Source organism: Carcharhinus amblyrhynchos, chromosome 3 (assembly GCF_965287045.1).
Source record: "Carcharhinus amblyrhynchos chromosome 3, sCarAmb.v2.hapA, whole genome shotgun sequence".
Classification (NCBI taxonomy): Eukaryota; Metazoa; Chordata; class Chondrichthyes; order Carcharhiniformes; family Carcharhinidae; genus Carcharhinus; species Carcharhinus amblyrhynchos.
Genome location: NC_137326.1, coordinates 12,711,067 through 12,735,669, shown reverse-complemented (window position 1 = coordinate 12,735,669; position 24,603 = coordinate 12,711,067). Strand labels below are relative to the sequence as shown.

The 24,603-nt window shown below is 43.1% G+C and overlaps 1 protein-coding gene across 1 annotated transcript in view; it reads right to left on the bottom strand.

Annotated features, from left to right (window-relative positions):
• Nucleotides 1-24,603, bottom strand: part of LOC145335724 (guanine nucleotide-binding protein G(t) subunit alpha-1) — a 70,079-nt gene extending 45,476 nt beyond the window's left edge. Inside the window, exon 1 of the mRNA XM_080181454.1 lies at nucleotides 24,312-24,603. Coding sequence (XP_080037580.1) covers nucleotides 24,312-24,417 — 106 coding nt within the window. The 5' untranslated portion in view covers nucleotides 24,418-24,603. The remainder of the gene's footprint in view (nucleotides 1-24,311) is intronic.

Here is a 24,603-nt window from a genome sequence, read left to right as displayed (position 1 = left end):
TGGGCAATAGAGGAATGTAAAGGTTGTTTGAGTGTTGTGATCACTGGGTTCTGATGTTTCAGTTCAGGTTAATTTTTTTTTTGTAGACTGTGTGAGATTATGAAAAGTGCATTCCAGCACTAAAAGGCTTATTTTTTTCTCAAATTCGTTCCTAACTTTTGGCAGGGGAGGGTGAAATAAAACAATGATCCAGATTTTGCTGCCAAAATAATCTGCATTTTTATTATACTTTTCATTGATATGCAAATTGTTCAGTAGTTTGTAGCAAGGTAGCAATGGCCCAGTGGTTACCACTTCTGCCTCACAGCATCAGGGACCCAGGTTCAATTCTCGGTCTCGGGTGACTGTCTGTGTGGGGTCTGCATGTTCTCCCCGTGTCTGTGTGGATTTCCTCCGGGTACTCCGGTTTCCTCCCACAGTCTGAAAGACATGCTGGATAGTGGATTGACCATGCTAAATTCTCCCTCAGTGTACCTGAACAGGCGCCAGAGTGTGGTGACTAAGGGATTTTCACAGTATCTTCATTGCTGTGTTAATGTAGGCTTACTTGTGGCACTAATTTGGGGTGGCACGGTAGCACAGTGGTTAGCACTGCTGCTTCACAGCTCCAGGGATCTAGGCTCGATTCCCTGCTCGGGTCACTGTCTGTGTGGAGTTTGCACATTCTCCTCATGTCTGTATGGGTTTCCTCCCACAGTCTAAAGATGTGCAGGTTAGATTGATTGGCTATGCTAAAATTGCCCTTAGTGTCCTGAGATGTGTAGGTTAGAGGGATTAGTGGGTAAATATGTAGGGATATGGGGGTAGTTCCTGGGTGGGATTGTGGTCAGTGCAGATTGATGGGCTGAATGGCCTCTCTCTGTATTAAAGGGATTCTATGATTCTAATTGATAAACTTAAATAAGCTATTATTTGTGAATTGCTAGAGGTTGTGTGATTTTGCTCTGTTCTTTGGAAAGTGATAATGCACCCTCAACCTCCACAGCTGTTACAAAGCATTGCTACTACTCCACATTAATTATCAATTAAATTCACAGTCAAAAGTTAGGGTTGGTAATTAGCATCATGAGGACCACTCTAATGGGAAGATTAATGTTGCCCACAAGATTAATGCCCTACAACCTCTCTAGCTTAGAAAGGCAAGTATTGAAATAGTGCAGTCACATTTGGCACAATGGTTAGTACTGCTGCCTCACAGCACCAGGGACACAGGTTCAATTCGGGTCACTGTCTGTGTAGAGTTCTCCCTGTGTCTGTGTGGGTTACCTCTGGGTGCTGTGGTTTCTTCCCACAGTCCAAAGATGTGCAGGTTAGGTTGACTGGCTGTGCTAAATTAACCCTAGTGTCAGGGGGATTAGCAGGGTAAATATAGGGGGTTACAGGAATAGGGCCTGGGTGAAATTGTGGTCAGTGCTGACTCGATGGGCCAAATGGCTTCCTTCTGCACTGTAGGGTTTCTATGATTCCACCAGGCACCAAAGCTTTCTGAAAAATTTTAAAATATAAATTCAAAATGTTTTTATTTATTACTTTTTCTTTCTGTCTCTTTCACAATTTTAAGCCAGTCTTTCTATTTTTCTTTCCCCACCCCAGATTTGCCTCTCTTTTTCCAGTGTTCTCTCTCAACCCTTAAATTCAGCAAAAGAGAAGTACTCTTTAATGTGAGAATGCTGGGTGTGAATAGTGCAGACTGACTTAGAGAACGGGGAAGTTAAGGTCAGTCAGTCCGTCTGCATTCAAGGACTACGTACAGCCTAAGGGTTTTCCTTAGTAGGACTCCAGCAGATTACAATCAAAGAGTAGAATGTTTAGTATGAATGTGAATTCAGAAAGAATGGGGGTGGCCTTCAGACAGGGGCCAATTATAACTGTACCGGCACAAAAACATCTTATACCTGGTTCAACCTTGATGTTAAAAAATATGATTGTGGATAATTGAACCAGTTCCTGCCTCTAAGGTTTTACCCAGTCACAATGTATTGAAGATTTGGTGTCTCATGATATGTCTGAAAGGAGAACATTGAACATTTTGGGATGCCGTTTGCAATAATTCTTGTTCACCAGTTAAAGGTATAACAACACTTATATTTGTAAGTAAAGCCTACACAGAGGCTTGCAGCCTCCTGGCTGCAGCAGCTCCTCAGAAGGTTCTGGAACAGAAACCCGAGCTCACCAGGGTGATTCCCCCTACCCCTGACTGCTTGCCGATAAGCTCCCAGGGTCGTGTGACCTCTACTCGACCCTTAAAGGAACAGTCACACCACATCGTTGAGTCAGGAAGAATCATCATTCCTTCAAAGAGGCACGGATCCCTACAGTGCCGATGGAGGCCACTTGGCCCATCAAGTCCACGCTGACTCCCTGACAGAGCATTCAACCCAGGCCCACCATGCTTGCATTCACTCCAACAATCCCCTTAACCTACGCACCCTGAGAGCCTAAGGGGCGATCTAGCACGGCCAATCCACCTGACCTGGACATCCTTGGAGTGTGAGAGTAAACCCACACAGTCAGCCAAAGCTAGAAGTGAATCCGGGTCCCTGGTGTTGTAAGGGAGCAGTGCTAATGCCACCATGCCACCCACATCGCACGCACATGTCAGAGGGCAGACTTTACTTGCATGTTCCCATTTTTGCAGGTTTTTAAATCTGTAAACCAACGAATTAATAATACTCAAATTAAAAGTTAAAAACTTTAATCACACATGTCACACTCTTTCAAGGTGATGCCAGGAGACTTGAGGCTTAAGTTTTATTTTGGACAACATGAAATTCACCAAGGTCAATTTATTTTCAATTTTATTTGCATTTCCTTCAGCTATGAGTTCTGGACCCCATTATTTATTTGCACAGGTTAATATGACAGGCAGTGCACTTCTGGTTCCTAATGAGCATCCCATTAATGTTCCATCGCCTCTTATTGGAGGCCCTAGGCAAACAATATGGTCATTTCTACGTCATTAGGGATGCAAAGGTGAAGGATTATAAGGGAATAGTGTGTGTGGAAAGATAAGTGAACATAAAGGAACAACATATACACACGGTTTCAGGATTGTAAGGATACAGTAGATTACACATGCACGGGCATGTATTCCATCTCCCTAGAAGATAAAGGAAATTTTATTGGAGTGAGAAACTGATTGTAACCACTGAAGTTGACCAACTGAATTTGAGTCTTGAGGTGCTGCAATGTTCCCAACTGGAAGTTGAGGTGCTGCTTCTCCAGCTTGCCTTGGGCTTCATTGGAGTGTCACAGCAGGCCAAGGATGGACATGTAGGCTCTGACAAAGAGTCAAAGGACTTGAAATGTTAACTCTGCTTTCTCTCCTGAAGGATGCTACCAGACATGTTGGGTGGGATTTTATGGCCTTGCTTGACCCGAGACCAGAAAATCCTGCCTGAGGTCAATGGACCTTCCCATTGTCTGCCCCTCGCCCACTCCGATTCCTGTAGGTGGGGTGGTAGACTTCCGACAGCTGAGATTTTCCAGCATCATCTGTTCCTATTTCAGATTCAGGCATCCGCAGTGTTTTTTTATTCATCTGTGGGACATGGACATCACTGGCAGACCAGCATTTATTGCCTATGCCTAATTGCCCAAGAGCAGTTGAGAGTCAACCACATTGCTGTAGCTCTGGAGTCACATGTAGGTCTTGCTTCTTAAAGTTCACCATGTCAGTAAAAATAATGGCCTCAATATGGGGAGCTGGGATACAAATGGAAAACTGTCAGAATGCCCGTCATATAAACTGTGCGTACAAAAAAATGGCATCCAAATCCCATCCTGAATGAAATTCAAATAAGATTGAAAATAAATTGGTGAATTTTGTGGTGTCTGCAAATGAAACTTTCTAAAGCCTGAAGGTTTTGGCCATCTTCTGAGCTTGAAAGTTATTAAAGTTACTGCATTAAGTTTGAATATTAATAATCTATTCAACTTACTGATATAAAAAATCAAAAGGGAAGCTTCAAGTAAAATTCCCCCTCTGACAGGTATATATCCCTTTGAAGAAGTACTCAGATATCCTGCATGATTCAGTAGCATCCCGGTGATCAACCTTCTTCTGGTAAAGACATGTTATCAGAGGCCAAGCCTTCAATTGACTGCGACTGTACAAACCTTACAGGCAAAATATCTTTCAAGGTGCTATTGCCCACATTCATAGATTACTGTGGCATAGTGGTTAGCACTGCTATCTCACAGCGCCAGGGACCCGGTCTCATTTCCTGACTCGCGTGACTGTCTACGCAGAGTCTGCATGTTCTCCTCGTGTCTACCTAGGTTTCCTCTGGGTGCTCTGGTTTCCTCCCTCAGTCTGAAAGACGTGCTGGTTAGGTGCATTGGCTGTGCTAAATTCTCCCTCAGTGCACCCAAACAGATGCCAGAGTGTGGCGACTAGGGGATTTTCACAGTAACTTCACTACAGTGTTAATAATGTGAACCTACTTGTAACTAATAAATAAATAAATACTTTAAAATCAAAGTTGAACCAGGGGAGAAATGGTTCAGTCCCTGTGTCATTACATTTTAAAAGTGTTGGCCATGGCTCAGAGGGTAGGGCTCTGAATCAGAATGTTGTGGATACAAGTGTCACTGTGAAACCTGAGCACAAAATCCAGGCTGACACTGGAATGCCATTCCGAGGGAGTGCTACACTGTTAGAGGAACTATCTTCTGGATGATGTGTTAACCTGAGGTCCCATCTGCTCTTTCAGCTGGCAGAGGAAGATTCCAAGGGTGCTGATTTGAAGAAGAGCAGGGGGGTTCTCTTCAGAGATTCTCTCCAGCCTATATTTCTCCTTCGATTAGCATCACTGAAAACAGTGATAACACAGTGGCACAGTGGTTAGCACTGCTACCTCACAGTGCCAGCGATCCAGGTTCCCTTGGATGTATGTCTGTGCGGAGTTCTCCTTGTGACCGTGTGGGTTTCCTCCGGGTGCTCCGGTTTCCTCCCACAGGCCAAAGATGTGTGGGTTAGGTGCATTGTCCGTGCTAAATTGCCCCTTCGTGTCAGGGAGATTAGCAGGGTAAATATGTGGGGCTACAGTGAGGGGGCCTGGGTGGAATTGTTGTCGGTAAAGGCTTGAGGGGCTGAAAGCCTCTTCTGGCACTGTAAGGATTCTAAATAACATATCTAAGATTATCTATTATCACATTGCTATTGATGGCAGTTTGCTGTGTCTTATTTCCTACATTACAGCTGAGCCTGCATTAAAAAAAGTACTTTGTAAATTGCAATTTGTAAAGCTCTTTGGAGTATACTGAAGCCACGTACGTGCAAGACTTTCTCATTCTTTATGTTAGTTCAATCAACAATTAAGTCAAATCTATCTGGAATGCCAGGACTTTAGGTAGAATCGTAGTAATTCACAGGTGATTCCTGTGAGTAGCCAGACCCTGTGTCTGGATCTTGCGAGGACTCTCTCTGACCGCGTGTAAAGATTTAGCGTTCTACATAAAACACATTGTAGGCTGAGAATTGAATTATAGACTAGACGGTCAAAATAGAGACAGACTGGTAATTCTATTAGTGTTTCACCATTACTGAGGCCTACACTGTTTCATGTGGTCTTAAATTTACCGTCCGTGTATCTATTTTAAAAGGTTAAGATAACTATCTGCTTTAAAAGGGTCAGGACCCATGCTCAGTGACCTATGCATCAAGTTGAACGCAGGGAGAAATAATCTTTTAAAGTACAGTCACTCTCTTGCTCCAGATAATCCTCAGGATTAGTACACTTCAAAGGGAATAATCGTTGCTAGGTAACTCCCGCATTAATTCGCTGACACCTGTGTACAAAATGACAGGGTCAAGGCACAAATTGTCCTCCGCACTTTTGAAATTAGGCCAGATGAGGACCAACCGATAAAATGCTTTCAAATAGACTTTTATTACAAACCATCTTGGTGACACTTATCAGATCAACTCTTGATGGAACACTTGACTGCTTTCTTATTGTTTTAGTTGCTGGCGGGGTTTGAAAGAGGCAAGTTATTCCATCTGAATTGGGGACGCCAGCACTGTACACACCTTTGGTGTGCAGTCATGTTGAACTGAGCACTTTTTTTTTGACCTGACCCACAACACAAGAAGTGTGTGGCTCTTTGTTTTGCCCTGACGTCAGTGTTTAACCCCCATTGCTACTGAATTTTGTCGATCACGATTTGGTCCAGCGGACAGCTCAGATTCATTAAACTTTGCCTTTTGAGAGGCTTCCTACTTTCATATATACTGCTGATTAATTGCGGGGTCAGGGAGAAGGGATATCAGAATATAAGAACTAGGAGCAGGAGTAGGCCACCTGGCCCCTCGAGCCTGCTCCACCATTCAATAAGATCACGGCTGATCTTTATTGTGGACTCAGCTCCACTTATCTACCTGCTCACCGTAATCCTTAATTCTTTTACTGTTCAAAAATATATTTATCCTGACCTTAAAAACATTCAATGAGGTAGCCTCAACTGTTTCACTGACCAGGGAATTCCACAGATTCACAACCCTTTGTGTGAAGAAGTTCCTCCTCAACTCAGTCCTAAATCTGCTTCCCCTTATTTTGAAGCCATTCCCCCTAGTTCTAGTTTCACCTGCCAGTGGAAACAACTTCCCTACTTCTAACTTACCTATTCCCTTCATAATCTTTTATGTTTCTATAAGATCTTCCCTCATTCTTCTGAATTTCAATGAGTATAGTCCTCATCTTACAGTCTCTCCTCATAAGCCAACCTCTCAAAATACTTAAGGTACAAGGGCATTTTTTTGAATTTAATACAAGATTGAAAGCATAGTAACGAGGGAAAAGTAGACAAGTCACCAGAACCTGATAATTTTCGCCCCAGGTATTTAAAGATAAGGAAAGGTAATCATAGTTATATCAGTCGCAATTTCCCAAAAGATTATACTTTTCGATTGTAAAATTGCAAATGACACTATTATTTAAGAATAACTACTTGTCAGTGTAACGTCTACTTCAGGACTTACAAGGTTAAATCTACGAACAAGTTCAGCTTATAGTCCCTTGAATTTAGAAAGTTCAAGTGTTTAAAATGATAGTACTGTTGAGCAGGGTAGAGAGATATTATTTCCTCTGTTCAGAGAACCTAGAACAATACACACAATCTTAATACTAGAACTGGAACGTTTAGCAGGGACAATTCTTTCACAAAAAATATAGAGGAAACAAGGAACGCCCTTCTCCGAGGGAGGGGACACTGGGACAGTGACATCTTCTAGATTGAGTCTGTCAGAGTTTTATTAAATAAAAGTGTCGAGGGATATAGATCAAAGGTGAGTAAATGTCATTAAATTTCAAATCAGCCATGATTTAATAGAATAACAGAAGACATTTGATCGACTACTGTTACAAGATTCCGTTCAAGGCCATTCAGCCCATCTTGGTCTTCCATTTAAATAGACCCATTCTTTCCACAGAGGCGTCTCATTTAGCTGGGTTTTGCCTCCAACACTATTTGGAAGCTTATTCCCCATGTTGGTCACACTTCATGTAAGTAAAATTTTCTGATATCTGTCTTAAATTTGTCATGTAATGGTTTTACCTTTGTGCTGCTTTTGCAATTCAATTTGAAATACCATCATAGGTGTACTTTTTCTATACCCTTAATTATGTAACACATTTCCAGAAAGTTACTTCTCCATAGAACCATAGAATCTCTACAGAGCAGAAAGAGACTGTTTGGCCCATCAAGTCTGCACCGATTCTTTGAAAGAGCATCCCACCCCGGCTCTCCCCTCTGCCCTACCCCTGTAACCTCACTGTATTACCACCTAATCCATCTAACAGTGATATGGTGGCACCGTTGTTAGCACTACTGCCTCATAGCACCAGGGACCTGGGTTTAAATCCAGCCTCGGGTGTCTGTCTGCGTGCAGTTTGCATGTTCTCCATATGTCTACATAGGTTTCCTCCGAATGCCCTGATCTCCTCCCACACTCCAAAGATGGACAGGTTAGGTTGATTGGCCATGCTAAATTGCCTCTTAGTGTCACGGAGACTAGCAGACTAAATGCCTGGGGTTACGGGAATAGGGCCTGGGTGGGATTGTTGTTGGTGCAGGTTTGATGGGCCGAATGGCCTCAATCTGTACAGTAGGGATTCTATGATTCTAACCTACACATATTTGGACACTAAGGGGAAATTTAGCATGGTCAATCCACCTAACCTGTACATATTTGGACACGAAGGGACAATTTAGCACAGCCAATCCATTATAATGTCCATATTCTGTGAAATTTGTAGAACAATGAGAATGCACAACCTGAATCAGAATATTGTTTTTTCTCATGTAAAATAAAAATGTAATTACAGAAATAAAGTTTTTATCCATACTAATGTACAAAATTCATTTTCCAAAAGGTAATTGTGCAAGGCTGAACACTCATTAGGATGCCTAATACTCTTGTGCTGACCCTGCCTGTGCTGTTACCCTGTTTTGAGATATATTTGATGTGCTGATGTTTCCTGAACCTTTATTTCAGAACATTAACATTTTACTGTCACTCAGGCGCGACGGTTCAGTAATTCTATTGCTCGTTGTAATAAACCTGTAGATCGCTGATAAATCAATTTCTCAAGCGGTGAAGATCATCGCGAAGGCTGGGGCATTCGCAGCTGAAAATAATTGTTCATGGGGGGTAGCACATTTCTTGCCTTATCTCTGGCAATGACAACCATTAGCTGATGAGTGTGCACCTCGGGCCTTAGGATCCCTTGGCCTTCAGACAGCTCCTAGTCCTAAATATCTGTCGTGCGTTTCCAGCATTCCCCCTTTCCTGTTGCAGATTGAGATTACATGGTTCCTCCAGAAAGAATCACTGGGGCAGCAGCTGCTCCCTCCCTCGCACCCCTCATTCAGTGCCTATTCCCATGTCGGGAATTGTGGAAAGGATCCAGTTTCCTATCACTGGCAGGTGTTGACACTTTGGACAACCAACTCCAAATTTAAAGGCCTGTGCTTAGGGTAGCCAAGCAAGGGATACGTTTCCCAGTCTTTTTTGGCATCTATCCACTTAATTCAATCTGGCAAATCCAGCATTCCTCAATCTCAGTGCAAAATCATAAAGCTATTTGTAAAGAGTTGAGTAAATCTCCCTTCCACATTGATATACTGTCCGTCCCGCACTAACTGAAGAATATTGCCTTTCTTCTCCCCAACATATTTCACCTGATGTCAGCGTTAAGCACTCCCAGCTCTGATAGCCCATACGCAGAGTAGTGCCCCCTCCAATCTTAACCCAATGACGCATCTTTGCTCCCATCTTATAAGGTCAGTGGCTACAACACCAGTGTGACATTTTCATTTCCCACATCAGCTTCTCTGAGTGGCACAACTAATTTAGCACTAATTGGTGTCGACTTGTGGTCAGTTTTCTTTGCGTCGTAATTCATTCTCACCAGTTATATTAAAAATGCCCCGAGCCTGTTTCTCTAAGGGGTCTTTCTGCAGGCGGAAAGTGGATACTTTTATTTCAAGCCTGGAGTGAATTTGTTCCTGTTCCAAAGGTGAAAGGGCAATGTGCAAACACAATGTGCCATCCAGTCCCTGGAAGGATGCTTTGCTATGGGTTTTAGTGTTTGTTTAGGTTGCTTTCAGCTGTACGGATTAGCAGAACAAGCGAGAAAAAGCTTTACTGCACTCAATGGGCCATCTATCACCAACGTGGCACATGTATCAATGATTCGCTGCTGGAACTTGCTGATAGATCAGCCCTTCCATTTCTAATCTCCAATTTTCCTAATTTCAGCATTGCAGACCATTCTTTAAGCTTCCCAGGACCTAAGCTTTGGAATTCCCTCTCTAAACAGTCTCAGTTATCCCACTTCTCTCTGTTCTTTTAAGTTGTTCCCTGAAACCTATCCCTTCAACCACAGTTGTGGTCGGCTGATATTCCCTCACCTGGCTCGCTTGCAAAATTTTGTACCCGTGGACTGCCTTGTGACCATTAAGGATGTTGATCTATATAAGTTCAAGTTGTTCGTGTTGTCATGCTAATCCGTACATATATACGATGGACTTTGTCACTCTTTCAGCCATGTTGAATGTATTCAAGAGGTGGCTGGATATAGCACTTGACGCAAATGGGATCAACGGTTATGGGGAGAAAGCTGGATTAGGCTCCTGAGTTGGACTATCAGCCATGATTGTGATGAACAGTGGAGCAGGCTCAAATGGTCTATGTTTCTATGTTGTTCTGCCTCTATGACTCGACCCAGGCAGCCTGCCCTGCATATTTATTGTGCAAAAAGATAACAGGGCAGAAATATTACTAAGCTAATCAATGGTGCCTAATGGCTGGGCTAAAACTGAGCAAAAGACACCATGGGACCCCATTTAAGGTTAGATTCCTGGCCTATCATTTCGTAGCAGGCAATGTATGCAGTAGAGAATCAACATCTGTCGCAAAGCAAAGATCCCATTTCCTACAATGAAACCTATGTGATAATATTGTCTGTGAGTTTATATCTGAACTTGATATAAGTGACAGTCAAAGTTCAGTGGCACATTCTTGGTACACTCTTTGTTTTGAGTGACCTGGTCATGGATTCAAGTTCCACAAAACCTATTTGACACTCCCAGTACGAAAGAAATACCAAATGTTACTTAAATTCATTAAATTCTAAATCTCCAACTCAGCTATGTGTTTGAGTAGAAAGGTTTTTTTTCCTCCTGCTCATTCACGGGATGTGAGTATCGCTTACTGGGCCAGCATTTATTGCCCATCCCTAATTGCCCTTGAGCTGAATGTGTTTCAGTGGGCATTTTAAGAGTCAACATTGCTGTCAGTCTGGAGTCACATGTAGGTCAGACCAGGTAAGGACAGCAGATTTCCTTCCCTACAAAGGCATTAGTGAACCAGACAGCACAGTGGCTAGCACTGCTGCCTCACAGCCCTAGGGACCTGGGTTTGATTCCTGGCTTGAGTCACTGCCTGTGCATTGGCCATGCTAAATTCTTCCTCAGTGTACCTGAACAGGTGTTGGAGTGTGGCGACTAGGGGATTTTCACAGTAACTTAATTGCAGTGTTAATGTGAGCCTATTTGTGACACTAATGAATAAACAAAACAGATGGGTTTTTATGACAATAGTTTTGCTTTTTTTAATTGAATTCAAACTTCACCATCTGCTGTGATGAGATTTGAACCCGGATCCAGAACATTACCCAGAGTCTCCGGATGGGGGTTTCAGTGACAATATCACTATGCCAATGTCTCCCTTCCCTGTCGCAGGTGATTTTATGCAGTTGACTCAATCGTAATGGAAGTTGGAATGAGGCAACTCCAGATTCACTTATTCTTGGACCCCCCCATCCGGAAGGGGGAGGAGTTTTATATTTCCAAACCAAGTTGGATCTCTCGTCTTCCTCATATTCTTTTTTTCTCATCTTCTACCAAGAAAGGGAAATGGACAATATTTCCAGGCCTATGGGGAGGCAGCGGGCGAGTAAAATTAGCAGATAGCTCGTTCAAAGAGCTGACATATTAACAATGGGCTGAAAGATCTCCATCTATGCCCTGAAGATATAATTTTTTGATTTTGATTTGATTTGACTTATTATTGTCACATGTATTAATATACAGTGAAAAGTATTGTTTCTTGCAGCTTATACAGACAAAGCATGCTGTTAATAGAGAAGGAAACGAGAGAGTATAGAATGTAGTGTTACAGTCTTAGCTAGAGTGTAGAGAAAGGTCAACTTAATGCAAGATAAGTCCATTCAAAAGATGGCGCTTTTAACTTCAGTTGGATAATTTACGATAAAATAAAATAATGCAGATTCTGGAAATTGGAAGTAAAAGCATAAAATGTTGGGAAGCTCAGCAAGGACTAATCCAGAAGATATATAAATCTCTGTCGACCTCAATTACTTAATTTCCTCTGCAATATTTTTAGTGCACAGGCTAATTAATTCAGGTTAATTTCTGTCTACTTTCATTCTGCCATTTTAACCCATTCATTAACCTGTTTATGAGGGCCAAGGACTTACTCTCAGATGGATTTTTCTCAGGACAGTAGGTGAACAATTAATAACTTCTGATGTGCTCTTGTTTGGTTGATGCTCAGGGGTCTGTGTAGGGTGCAGCAAGTCCCTAGCACAGACAATACGAAAAGCTGTTGACCCATCCTGTATATTCACAGAATCGCAGTAGCAGGGAGGACACCTAAAAGTGATCAAACTGAAATCCTACTTCTAAGTTTAAAGTTTATTTATCACTGTCACAAGTAGGCTTACATTAACATTGCAATGAAATTACTGTGAAAATCCCCTCGTTGTCACGTTCCGGTGCCTGTTTGGGTACACTGAAGGAGAATTTAGCATGGCCAATGCACCTAACCAGTGCAACTTCCAGATTGTAGGAGGAAACTGGAGCACCTAAAGGAAATCCTCTTCCCCCGGTCAGGAGTATTTCACTCTGGCGGGGTTTCAATTAGCTCCCCATTTTCGGGGAGCTAATTGAATAATATATCTGCCCTAAATATTTATTGTGCAAAAAGATAGTGGGTCAGAAATACTACTCAGCTAATCAATGGTGCTAAATGCTAGCAATGGGATTATAGGGAGACTCCACACAATGACTCAAACCGAGAATCAAACCCATGTCCCTGGCACTGTGAGGCAGCAAAGCTAACCATTGTGCCACTGAACTGGAAACAGCAAAGTTATAAAGAACAAAGAACAATACAGCACAGGAACAGGCCCTTCGGCCCATCAAGCGAACGCCGCTTCTTAATCCTTACTTAGATCCACTACTTTTTGTCCGTAATGATATCCTTGTGACATGTCAACTTGAATCTCTCCTCTCTGTGGCTGTGAAACGTCCCATGGCAACAGTTGGAGAGGGGCAAGGACAATTGTCTTCGGTATCCTATTCAACAGCTGAGCAGAGACCACAGGAGAGGTTTGATGTATCAAAGCCTCGTTGAGCACCATGGGAAACAAAGGACTGAACTAAACCAAACTTTGATATTCTTTGAGTCAGAATGTTGGGTGTTCAAAACTCACTCCAGAGACCTGAGCACAAAATCTAAGTTGACTCTCCCAAGATAGTACTTAGGGAGTTCTGCACTGTCAGTGGTGCTATTTTTTTGTTGAGACTTTAAACTGAGATTCTGTCCAGCCTATCAGATGGAGATGACACTGTTACACCATCCAAAGCTCCTGGCCCATATCTATTCATAAACCAATACAGCTAACACAAAAGGGACTATCTGGTCCTCATAACATTGCTGCTTGTTGGAACCTGCCTTGCAAATTCCCTGCCGTGTGTCTTTCATTCCATTAGTGGCTACGTTTCAAAAATAAACTTAGTTGACTGGAAAATACTTTGAGATGTCCTCAAATTGAGCGCGGTGTTACGTAAATGCAAGTCTTTCTTTCTTTTACTGGGATGTGGTGAACTTAAGTATAGAAAGACTTAACAATATTATAATCATGTCTTGAATTAAAGCACGGCAGACCAAGTAGACATTTGATAAAATATAGTTTCCACACAAATCTTGATTACAATCCCATGTTGTGTTACCCATTCATATGAGAATCCACTCAAAGTATTTGCAGCACAAGAACAGATCATTTAACCTAACAGATCCATGTATCACACAAACCCTCTCCCCTTTCCTTCATATAACCATCAACATAAACTTCAATTCCCCTTCCTTGCAAATGCATTTATCTGGATTCCCCTTAAATCTATCTACGCTACTCACCTGAGCTAAGTTTAAGTTAAAGTTTATTTAATAGTGTCACATGTAAGCTTACGTTAACACTGCAATGAAATTACTCTGAATATCCCCTAGTTGCCAAATTCTGGTGCCTGTTCGGATACAATGAGTGAGATTTTAGCATGGCCAATGCACCTACCCAGCATGTCATTCGGACTGTACAAAGAAACCGGAGCACCCGATGGAAACCCACGTAGACATGAGGAGAACGAGCAAATTCCACACAGACTGTGACCAAACCGAGAATCGAACCCGGGTCCCTGGTGCTGTGAGGCAGCAATGCTAACAAGTGTGCCGCCGTGCCGCCCAACTTCTTGTATCCAGATCCACATTCTCGCCACACTATGTGGAACGATGTTTCTGCTGAATTCGCACTGGATTTATTTGTGATTGTCTTATATTTATGACCACTTATTCTTGCCTTCCCTGCAAGTGGAAGCATCTTCTCCACATAATCTTAAAGACGTCTCTGAAGTTATCCCTCAGTCTTGTTCTTTCTGGAGGAAAGAGTTTCAGCCTGTTGGATCGTTCCTGGCTGGTATAACATCTTATCTCATGTATCAATCTCACAAATCTCTTTTGGCAGTATTCCGAAAGTTTTTTTTCTCTAATATGGTAAGCAGAACTGTTCACAATTCTCCAAGTGTGATCCAACCAAGATTATCTGACAGTTTAACATAATATCTACGCTTTTCAATTATGTCCCTTTATGTCCATTATGTGGAAATGGACCATGGAGCTTAGTTTTGCTCAAATAGCTTTATTAAGCTGCCTGGCTGTTTTTAGTGACTGGTATTCAGGACCTACCTGTCTCTCTGTTTATGCCTTTAGACGTTTATTTTCAACAATAAAATCGCCTTATTCTTCCCACCAAAATATACCATCACATACTTATCGATATTTACCATGATGTGGAGATGTCAGTGTTGGACTGGGGTCGGCACAGTAATAAGTCTCAAAGCACCAAGTTAAAGTCCAACAGTTTTATGTGGAATTACGAGCTTTCAAACCACTGCTCCTTGACTCACCTGATGAAGGAGCAGCGCTCCGAAAGCTCGTAATTCCAAATATACCTGTTGTATTTTAACCTGCTGTTGTGAGACTTCTTATTGTACCTATATTAAGGTTATTTTGTCAAATACCTGGCAATTCTGGAAATTTATTAATATCTTCCTCTATTTTGTCACAGTCCGCGTCTGTCTTAACTACTCCCTGCCAATTTGATATCATCTGTAAATTTTAAAATGATATTTTTTAATCCTGTGACTGACAGAATTTTAAATCCTGCTGCCATTTGAGAAGACAGCTTGCACCATCAGGGGCAATTAGGGCTGGGCAACAAATGCTGGCCTAGCCAGCGATGCCCACATCTCATAAAAATGAATTAAAAATAATACCTTAAGTAGGCAGTGAACCACAGTGGTTCCAGTGTTGATCCTTGTGGAACACCATTACCTACCTTTTTGCCAACCTGAGTAACTGTCTCTAACCCTCGCTGTGTTAGAACAAAAGAACATAAGAAATAGGAGCAGGAGTAGGCCATCTAGCCCTTCGAGCCTGCCCCGCCATTCAATAAGATCATGGCTGATCTGTTGTGGCTCAGTTCCACTTTCCCGCCCTCTCCCCATAACCCTTAATCCCCTCCCTTATCAAGAACCCATCAACCCGCTTCTTAAAAATATTTAGCGAGGCAGCCTCCACCACTTCAACGGGCAGAGAATTCCAGAGATTCACCACCCTTTGAGTGAAGAAGTTCCTCCTCAACTCCGTTCTAAACCGCCTCCCCCTTATCTTGAGGCTGTGCCCCCTAGTCCTACTGTCTTTTTTGAGCGGGAAGAGTCTCTCCACCTCTATCCTATCCATCCCATTCATCATCTTATACGTCTCAATGAGATCTCCCCTCATTCTTCTAAACTCTAACGAGTACAAGCCTAGTTTATTCAGCCTCTCCTCATAGCTCAATCCCCTCAACTCCGGTATCAGCCTAGTAAACCTCCTCTGCACTCCCTCCAGGGCCAAAATATCCTTGCGCAGGTGCGGCGCCCAAAACTGCACACAGTACTCCAGCTGCGGCCTCACCAATGCCCTATACAGCTGCAGCAAGACCTCCCTACTTTTATATTCAATCCCCCTCGCTATGAAGGCCAGCATCCCATTCGCCTTCCTGACCACCTGCTGCACCTGCAAGCTGGGTTTTTGCGACTCATGCACAAGGACCCCGAGGTCCCTCTGCACCGTCGCCTGCTGCAGTTTTTCGCCACGTAAGTAATAGTCCTTCCTACCATTCTTCCTACCAAAGTGGACCACCTCACACTTGCCAACATTAAATTCCATTTGCCATTTCCTGGCCCATTCGCCCAGCCTATCTAGATCCTTCTGCAGACTCTCCACACCCTCCGCACAATTTGCCTTTCCCCCAATCTTGGTGTCATCAGCAAATTTCGACACCCTGCACTCGGTTCCCTCCTCCAGATCATCTATATAAATGGTAAATAGCTGAGGCCCCAGCACCGACCCCTGGGGCACCCCACTAGTCACCAACCGCCAATCCGAATAGCACCCATTGACCCCCACTCTCTGCCTCCTATTTGACAACCAATCCTCTATCCACGCTAACACCCTACCCCCAACTCCATGTCCCCTGACCTTCTGCAATAACCTCTTGTGAGGTACCTTGTCAAACGCCTTCTGAAAATCCAGAAAGACCACATCCACCGGCTCTCCTCTATCCACTGCCCTAGACACATCCTCATAGAACTCCAGTAAATTTGTCAGACACGACTTCCCTTTAATGAAACCGTGTTGCGTCCACCCTATCAAGCAATTCCCTTCAAGATGCCTCGCAATTTCCTCCTTAATGACGGATTCTAACATTTTACCTACCACAGACGTTAAACTAACCGTGTTAGAGCGAAGAACAGTGCAAAACAGGAAGAAGCCCTTTGGCTCTCCAAGCCTGTGGTGACACATGACGTCTGTCTAAAGACCTTTTGCCTTAACGCGGTCCCTCTATTCCCTGCCTATCCATGTGTCTGTCAAGATGTCTCTTAAATGTTGCTATTGTAACTGCTTCCACCACCTCCTCTGGCAGTGCATTCCAAGCACTCACCACCTTCTGTGTAAATGCCTCTGACATCCTCTTTAAACTTTCTCCCTTTTACCTTAAACTTATGTCCCCTAGTAAATGACACTTCTACCTTCGGAAAAAGACTCCTACTATCCATTCTATCCATACTGCTCATAATTTTGTAAACTTCTATCAGGTTGTCCCAAAGCTCCAACATTCAAGTGAAAACAAACCAAGTTGGTCCAATCTCTCCGCATAACTAATACCCTCCAAACCAGGGAACGTCCTGGTAAACCTTTTCAGTACCTCTCCAAAGCCTCCATGTCCTTCTGGTTGTGTGGCGACCAGAACTGTATGCAATATTCCAAATGTGGCCTAATTGAAGTCCGATACAGCTGCAACATGACTTATTTTGCTTTTTTTTAGCCAGCTGTCCATTCATTCCTTGTTACCTGACTTCACGCATTCTTCCCTTAAACATGTGTCTACAATGCAGCATCTTGCTGAAGGCATTTTGCAAACCTAAATATATTATGACTATTTCTTTACCCTTTTTATTACTTCTTCAAAGAATTCAGTAAGGTTGCCCAAGCATGACTTTCCCTTTTCAAGCCTGTGTCCATATCCGTCATTATATTTTCAGTTTCTGGATGTTTTTCTGTTGCACCTTTGAGTGAGGATTTGCTTATCTTTCTTAGCATCTACAGAATAGCACCAGGTGGAAAGCACACCCCAAGTACAGAGATTCCTTATTGTGAAATTTCAATACAGAAACTCTATTCCATACCAAGACTGCATCATTTGAAAGTTAACATACCAATTTTTAACAAAAAACGTGCAGTCAAAATTCAGGTTTGCAGAGATCAACCATAGAACCATACAGTACAAAAGAAGGCCTTTCGGCCCATTGAGAATGTACTGACAACAATAGACCCAGGCTCTATCCCCATAACCCCACGCATTTACTTCACTAATCCCCCTGACACTAAGGTGGGATTTTCCAGCCACGCTCATCCTGAAACTGGAAAATCCCACTCAAGGATAATGGACCTTTCCATGGTCCGTCCCCCCATCCACTCTGATTTCTGTGCCTGGTGGGATGGCTAAATTCTGGTGTAATGGTTAATTTAGTATGGCCAATCCACCTAACATGCACACCTTTGAAGTGTGGGAGGAAACTGGAGCACTAGGAAGAAACCAAGGCAGACATGGGAAGAATGTGCAAACTCCACATAGACAGCAACCCAAGGCTGGAATCCAACCCAGGGCCCTAGCACTGTGAGGTAGCAGTGCTAACCACTGTGCCACCATTCTCATTACAGTTGGCATTATGGTTATCATCTCACCAACGTCATGGTTTTCTGCATACTTAGTGTGATTTTTGTACATAATTATTTTTGTGCGTATGCGCGTTTCCTGCTTCACGGATGATGTTCTTGGTCTTCATTGCATTGCAATACCCACAGATAGCATTACAATTCTAAAGTCAACCATTAGGAGGAGAGTGAGAGCAGCCCAGGGCAAACACTTCCCCCCGGCATGAGAATGGTGCCCCCTACAGCAGAGCAAACCCTTATGCGCATCATACGCAAACCCACATTGAAGCTCTCACAACCAAACCTCTGAATGGTCCTACCATATATTAAGCTGATCTTTCACTCCCCCTTACCTGTAACTGCAACACTATATTCTGTACCCTCTCCTTTTCCTTCTCCCCTATATACTCGATGAACAGTATGTTTTCTGTGAATAGCATGCAAGAAACAATACTTTTCACTGTATCCTAGTATATGTCAATAATAAATCAAATCAAATCAAAATCAGTGTGATAAGTTTATACATACAGACATAGGAACCTAGAATGTGAGAGCCTCAGATTTTCAATATATAATGAAAATTAAAAGTTATTAGAGCAGAAATTGTGCCTTCTCGATGAAGCCAAGTTATGTTTAGAAATCCTATCCCCACTGTCTTGCTGACCTACATTGACTTTGTGTCGAGAAACATCTCCATCTTCCCTCTTGATCCTTCTGCTAAGTATAATACACAACACTTGTTACTTTAGTGCTACAACTCACAGGGCTCAAACCATTTATTCTGTGAACAGTTAAGCCATTCAAGTCAAGAAACTTCCCAAATTTGAATCAACTAGTCTAAGCTGAAGCTACAATCGCAGGTGGCAAAAGGCTCCTCAGTGTCTGTAGGTGAAGGAGAAGGAAATTTTCTGGAGTCTTGACTCTCATTGGTATCCAGCAACTGCTGCCGATGAGACAGGAGGAGTGATCATTGCAATGTCCACTGTGGCCCAACAACACCCCTGAATTGAGGATGATCATATTAGATCAATCATAGTCCTATTGAGTTGTGGAGCAGATTCAATGGGCTGAATGGCCTACTTCTGCTCCTATGTTTTACAGTAATGGCTGCTTGGGTGAGGTACTGAGGGTGGGATTGTGTGCCAGCAAGCACTGAACGATCTGGAGGGAAAGGAGAAAAAGGTGAGGAAGGAAATAGATACGTTAGTGACATTATCTGGATAGACGCATGAACAGACGGGGAAAAGAGGGAAACAAGCAGTTGGTCTAGATAGGACAACGTGATTGGAGGGCTGAAGGGCCTGTTCCTGTGCTGTGCTGTTCGTTGTTCTTTGAAATAATTAGATCTTATCTTTATGCGATATTCTAAAAGAAGTGATAGTGAGTTAGGAGCCTGTTGTACACATTGCCTCATTGACTTCAATGGATATAACATTGGACAGAGATAGGACTTGCTTCCATTCTTTGTACACTATCTCAGAGTCAGGATCTATGCCAGTGAGCTTAATTCTAGCTCTTTTATGGAGAACACGTCATGTTCCCTCCATATTTTCATACAATGCATTAGTTCTCTATATGTTTATCGACGAATATTTTGCCAAATCGAGATTAATCCTATGCAGAAGAGGATTTATGAATTTATGCACAATGCAAGTTAATGCACAAAATGATTGCTAACAATGAGCTTATTCTCAAACAGAGCTATCAGTTTATATCCTGTGGCGTTAAGATAGCTAGAATTACCCTTTTGACTATTGCTAATGCTGCATCAGATATCCACATGTGTATCTATATTACAATATGTACCGGTTGACATTTTTACACGTACAATAGACTTTATAGACTGTACTTCACTCTGTGTAACACTCTGTGTAAGCAACGAACAACGACCTCCTCTGTTACCAATCGAGCTTGCCTCAATTTTGGGAAACTATCCGGTTTACTCGGGAAATGTAGTCTCACATCTGAATGGAAAAGAAGGCATTTCTATCCTATGACTGAGACATTACAACTCAATCAACATCATGAAAACAGATTGGGCCAGAAATTCCAAATTCTCCAGCGTATTAGTGTTGTGCCACCGACAAATAAACTTTGAAACAATTTGGAAAACACTGTGAGTCTCTCATTCCCATCTTTCTTCCACCTGTGGGAAACATAAAGTCCAGTGAACTTAACCAAAGATTAGACAGTTTCATTTTCAAACAATATATGACTTTGGAGTTCCATTTGGCCCTATTTATCCAATTTGCCTCATCTCAATGAAAGTGAATACAGTTCAAGGTGAACTTAGATAAAGTGTTAGAGAAGTTCAAACTGTACAGAGGGTGGTTAACAGAAGAGACAATGAGATAGACAAAATAAAGCACAGAATTTTATAAAAACTGAAGATTGCATATATATCGCTGTATTTCACAACCTCAGAAGTTCCCAAAACATTTTAAAGGCAACAAAATGCTGTTCGGGGGGGGGTAAAAATCAGAATGATGCCAACATAGAGGCTGATTCTGTGGCAGACGATGTCCCCAGGATGGAAATCTCTATTGGCTTTAGGTGGGATTTTACGATCTTGCCTGAACGAGGCTGTAAAGCCCCGCCAGGAAATCTGAAACAAAACAGAAAATGCTGCAAGTTTTCAGCAGGTCTGGTAAGAGAGAAACTGAGCAGGCGGTTCATGTCTGTGACCTTTCTCAACCGATAAAAGGTCACAGACCTGAGAATCTCTTTCTCTTTCTCTCTCTACAGATGCCACCTGACCTGCTGAGTACTTCTAACGTTTTCCGTTGTTAGGGCTGTGCGGTGAAGGAAAGGGAGTAACCAGTGATGCACGTTAGGGCAGCATGGTGGCGCAGTGGTTAGCACTGCTGCCTTAAAGCGTGAGGGACTCGGGTTCGATTCCCATCTTGGGTCATTGTCTATTTGGAGGCTGCACGTTCTCCCTGTGTCTACATGGGTTTCCTCCGGGTGCTCCTTTCCCTCCCATAGTCTGAAAGGCGTGCTGGTTAGGTGCACTGTCCATGCTAAATCCTCCATCAGTGTACCCAAACAGGCACCAGACTGGAGGATTTTCACTGTAAACTTCATTGCAGTGTTAATGTAAGCCTACTCGTGACTAATAAATAAACTTTAAGATGATACACAGCCTGATCCACTAAACAGCAGTGTTATAAAGGAGCAGCTAATCTGTTTGAGTGATGTGGGTTGAGGGATAAACATTGCCAAATTAATACTAGGCATCAGGGAGGACAGACAAGGTCAACCCAGAAAAAGATGTTAAGATATAGCAGGAGAGTGTATAATAGGACGTTGGTGTATTTTATTGTGTAGTGCGTTGAAAGTAGGATTCTGAATAAAGTACAAAATGAAAGGTCATCCCGACTTGAAATGTTGGCTCTATTCTCTCCCTACAGAGGCTATCAGTCCTGCTGAGATTTTCCAGCGTTTTCTGTTTTTGTTTCGGATTCCAGTGTCCTCAGTATGCTGCTTCTATTTCTGAACAAGGCGGTTACAGAATAAATTTGAAACAGGTATTAGGATTAGCGTGAGCAAAAAGGTAATTCTAGCTACATTTTTCATAATGCCGTGAGGTATGAACTGAGTGCCCTGTGCATGAATAAGCTCATTGTCGCCAATCTGAGCACTAATCCATATTGTGCAGTGACATATGGACCAGAATTATTCTTGGCTCTGGTAAACGTTTAGAATAATCAGCCAGGCTGACCAGTGGGGACTAAAACACTGAGGACATGCAGGGCGCAACAGAATGCTATGATGTGAGGGTTGGCGTGCCAACGACATTGGGTTGTCTTTACTTAGCCTTTTTTGTTCTTTGTGTTCTCATCTCCAGGTATCTTTTTAAACTGTGTTCCTTCGGAACATGATTTTTCAGAACAGAATTTATATTTAATTATTTGTGTCACAAACAGGCTTACATAAACACTGCAATGAAGTTACTGTGGCAGTCCCTTCGTCGCCACAATCTGGCGCCTGTTCGGGTACACTGAGTGAAAATTTAGCGTGGCCAATGCACCTAACCAGCATGTCCTTTGGACTGTTGGAGGTAACTGGGGAACCTGGAGGAATCCCACACAGACACGGGGAGATGGTGTGGACTCTGCACGGACGGTGACCAAAGCCAGAAATTGAACCCATGTCCCTGGTGCTGTGAGGCAGTGGTGCTGAGTCCTGTGCCACTGTGCAGGACTCAAAAAAGCCCCAAGACAAGAGTTTGCAGTGTTCTGCAGTGACATTGCCTAAACAATCTTCAGAGAAGATTGGGATGGCACCGTGGTTAGCATTGCTGCTTCTCAGTGCCAGGGGCCTGGGTTCAATTCCCCACTTGGGTCACTGTCTATGCAGAGTCTGCACATTCTCCCCATGTCTGTGTGGGTTTCCTTCAGGTGTTCCAGTTTCCTCCCACAGTCAAAGAAATGCTGGTTAGGTGCATTAGCCATGCAAAATTGTCCCTCAGAGTACCTGAACATGTGCTAGTGTGTGGCAACTAGGGGATTTTTGCAGTAACTTCATTGCAGTGTTAATGTAAGCCTGCTTGTGAATAATAAATTATAAAAAAACTGTGAAAAATGGTGAGACCAAAAATGTTATTTGGTGCACACACAGTCTGACTCTGTTACAATACCATGTTTCTAAGACACAACCATTCTTCTAATAGCTCCCAAACATTTTTACTTGGACTTCTCTTGAATATTTTAGGTGAATTTAGTTTTCTAATGAATTAATTGTAAAGAACACTGCTCACTCTCCCACTATTACATGGAAAGAATCTGTTTCAACTGTTGGAGGCTTATTATAGGGTGCCGCACGAAAAATTGCCAATTTGGTCGTCAAACTTCACAAAGGGTGTAATGAAGTGTCTGAAAGGAACACGTTTTATAAAGAATAGTTCGAACTCTGCTCTTCGCTATAAGTTGCCTTTTTTTTTGTCTAAAGATCTACAATGGTTAAAGGGAATTCTTCAATGTACAGCAAAAGATTTCTGCCGTGGTGCAGTTTCCATAATTTCCGAATCAACTTCCAAAGCAAAGCCCCCCCAAACACAGGAAATTTCTGATTTCCTTCCCATGCCTAGTGCTGCAGTAATGGCAGTTTCTACTGCTAGTAATTTCCGGAACAGATCGCTAGTCTGTTGCCAGAGGCTGACAGCTTGAGGGGGGCGGGGGGGGGCCACTGCACATCAAGCTTAACTGGCCAAGAGTCTCTCCCACTCTTACTGCTAGCCATTGGTACGTTCAACCAGCTTGGCCACGTTATGAACGCACCTTCCTTGGCCATCAAGTCTTGCGGTGGGACTTGATAGAATCCATAGAAACCCTACAATAGAGAAGGAGGCCATTGAGTCAGTTGAGCCTGCACTGGCTCTCCAACAGAGCCTCCCATCCTGGCCGTATCCCCATAACCCCATGTATTTACTCTGCTAATCCCCTAACCTATACATCTTGGGATACTAAGGGGCACTTTTGCATGGCTAGTCCACCTAACCTGCACATCTTTGGACTATTTGAGGAAACTGGAGCCACGGGGAGAATGTGCAAACTCTATACAGACGATCACCCAAGAGCGGAAATGAATTCGGTTCCCTGCTGCTGTGAGGCAGCAATGCTAACCATTGTGCCACCATCCTGTCCAGAGCTTCTGGCACTGAGGCAGGGACGCTACTCACTATGCCTCAAGACCTCCTACATATGTAGTTTGTTACAAGCAGCTGGCTAAACAGTATATAAGCTCAGATAGTTAGCAGCATCAAAAGTTGATAATGTTTATTTATTAGTCACAAGCAGGCTTATGTTAACACTGCAATGAAGTTATTCTGAAAATTCCCGAGTTGTCACACTCTGACACCTGTTCGGGTACACTGAGGAAGAATTTAGCATGGCCAATGCACCTAACCAGCGCGTCTTTCAGACTGTGGGAGGAAGCCGGAGCACCCAGAGGAAACCCAACCAGACACAAGGAAAATGTGCAAACTCCACACAGACAGCAACCCAAGCTGGGAATTGAATCTGGGTCTCTGGAGCTATGAGACAGCAGTGCTAACCACTGTGCCACCTCTGTCTATAACATTAAGGTCAGCTTGAAGTCTTGCTGTGAGGTCAAATGCACCCTTTGTTGACAGACAGTTTACTCATTGCAATGCCTCCAATTTCTAAATGGTTCAACAGGTATTTACCCAGCAGTAAGAGCTTGACTGTTCTTGCATCTTTCTCCGCATCTTCCTTCAGTTTCTTCTCCAAGTCCCTCGAATGTTTCTCTTCTGCACTGGCTCCTGCTCCCATGGTGTCGAGGTCTGGAAATTGCTCCTGCTTTCCAGAAGACGCAGCTTGCAGAAGCTTCTCTCTCACCTCGTGAGAGGCTGTCCAGTCCCCGTCTGTACTCGTTGCAGCGGGGTAAAGGTCGATGCAGTCACCGAAATTGCATGGGCATCAAGTGCGTGCTCTCACTAAACCCCAAATCCAGCATTC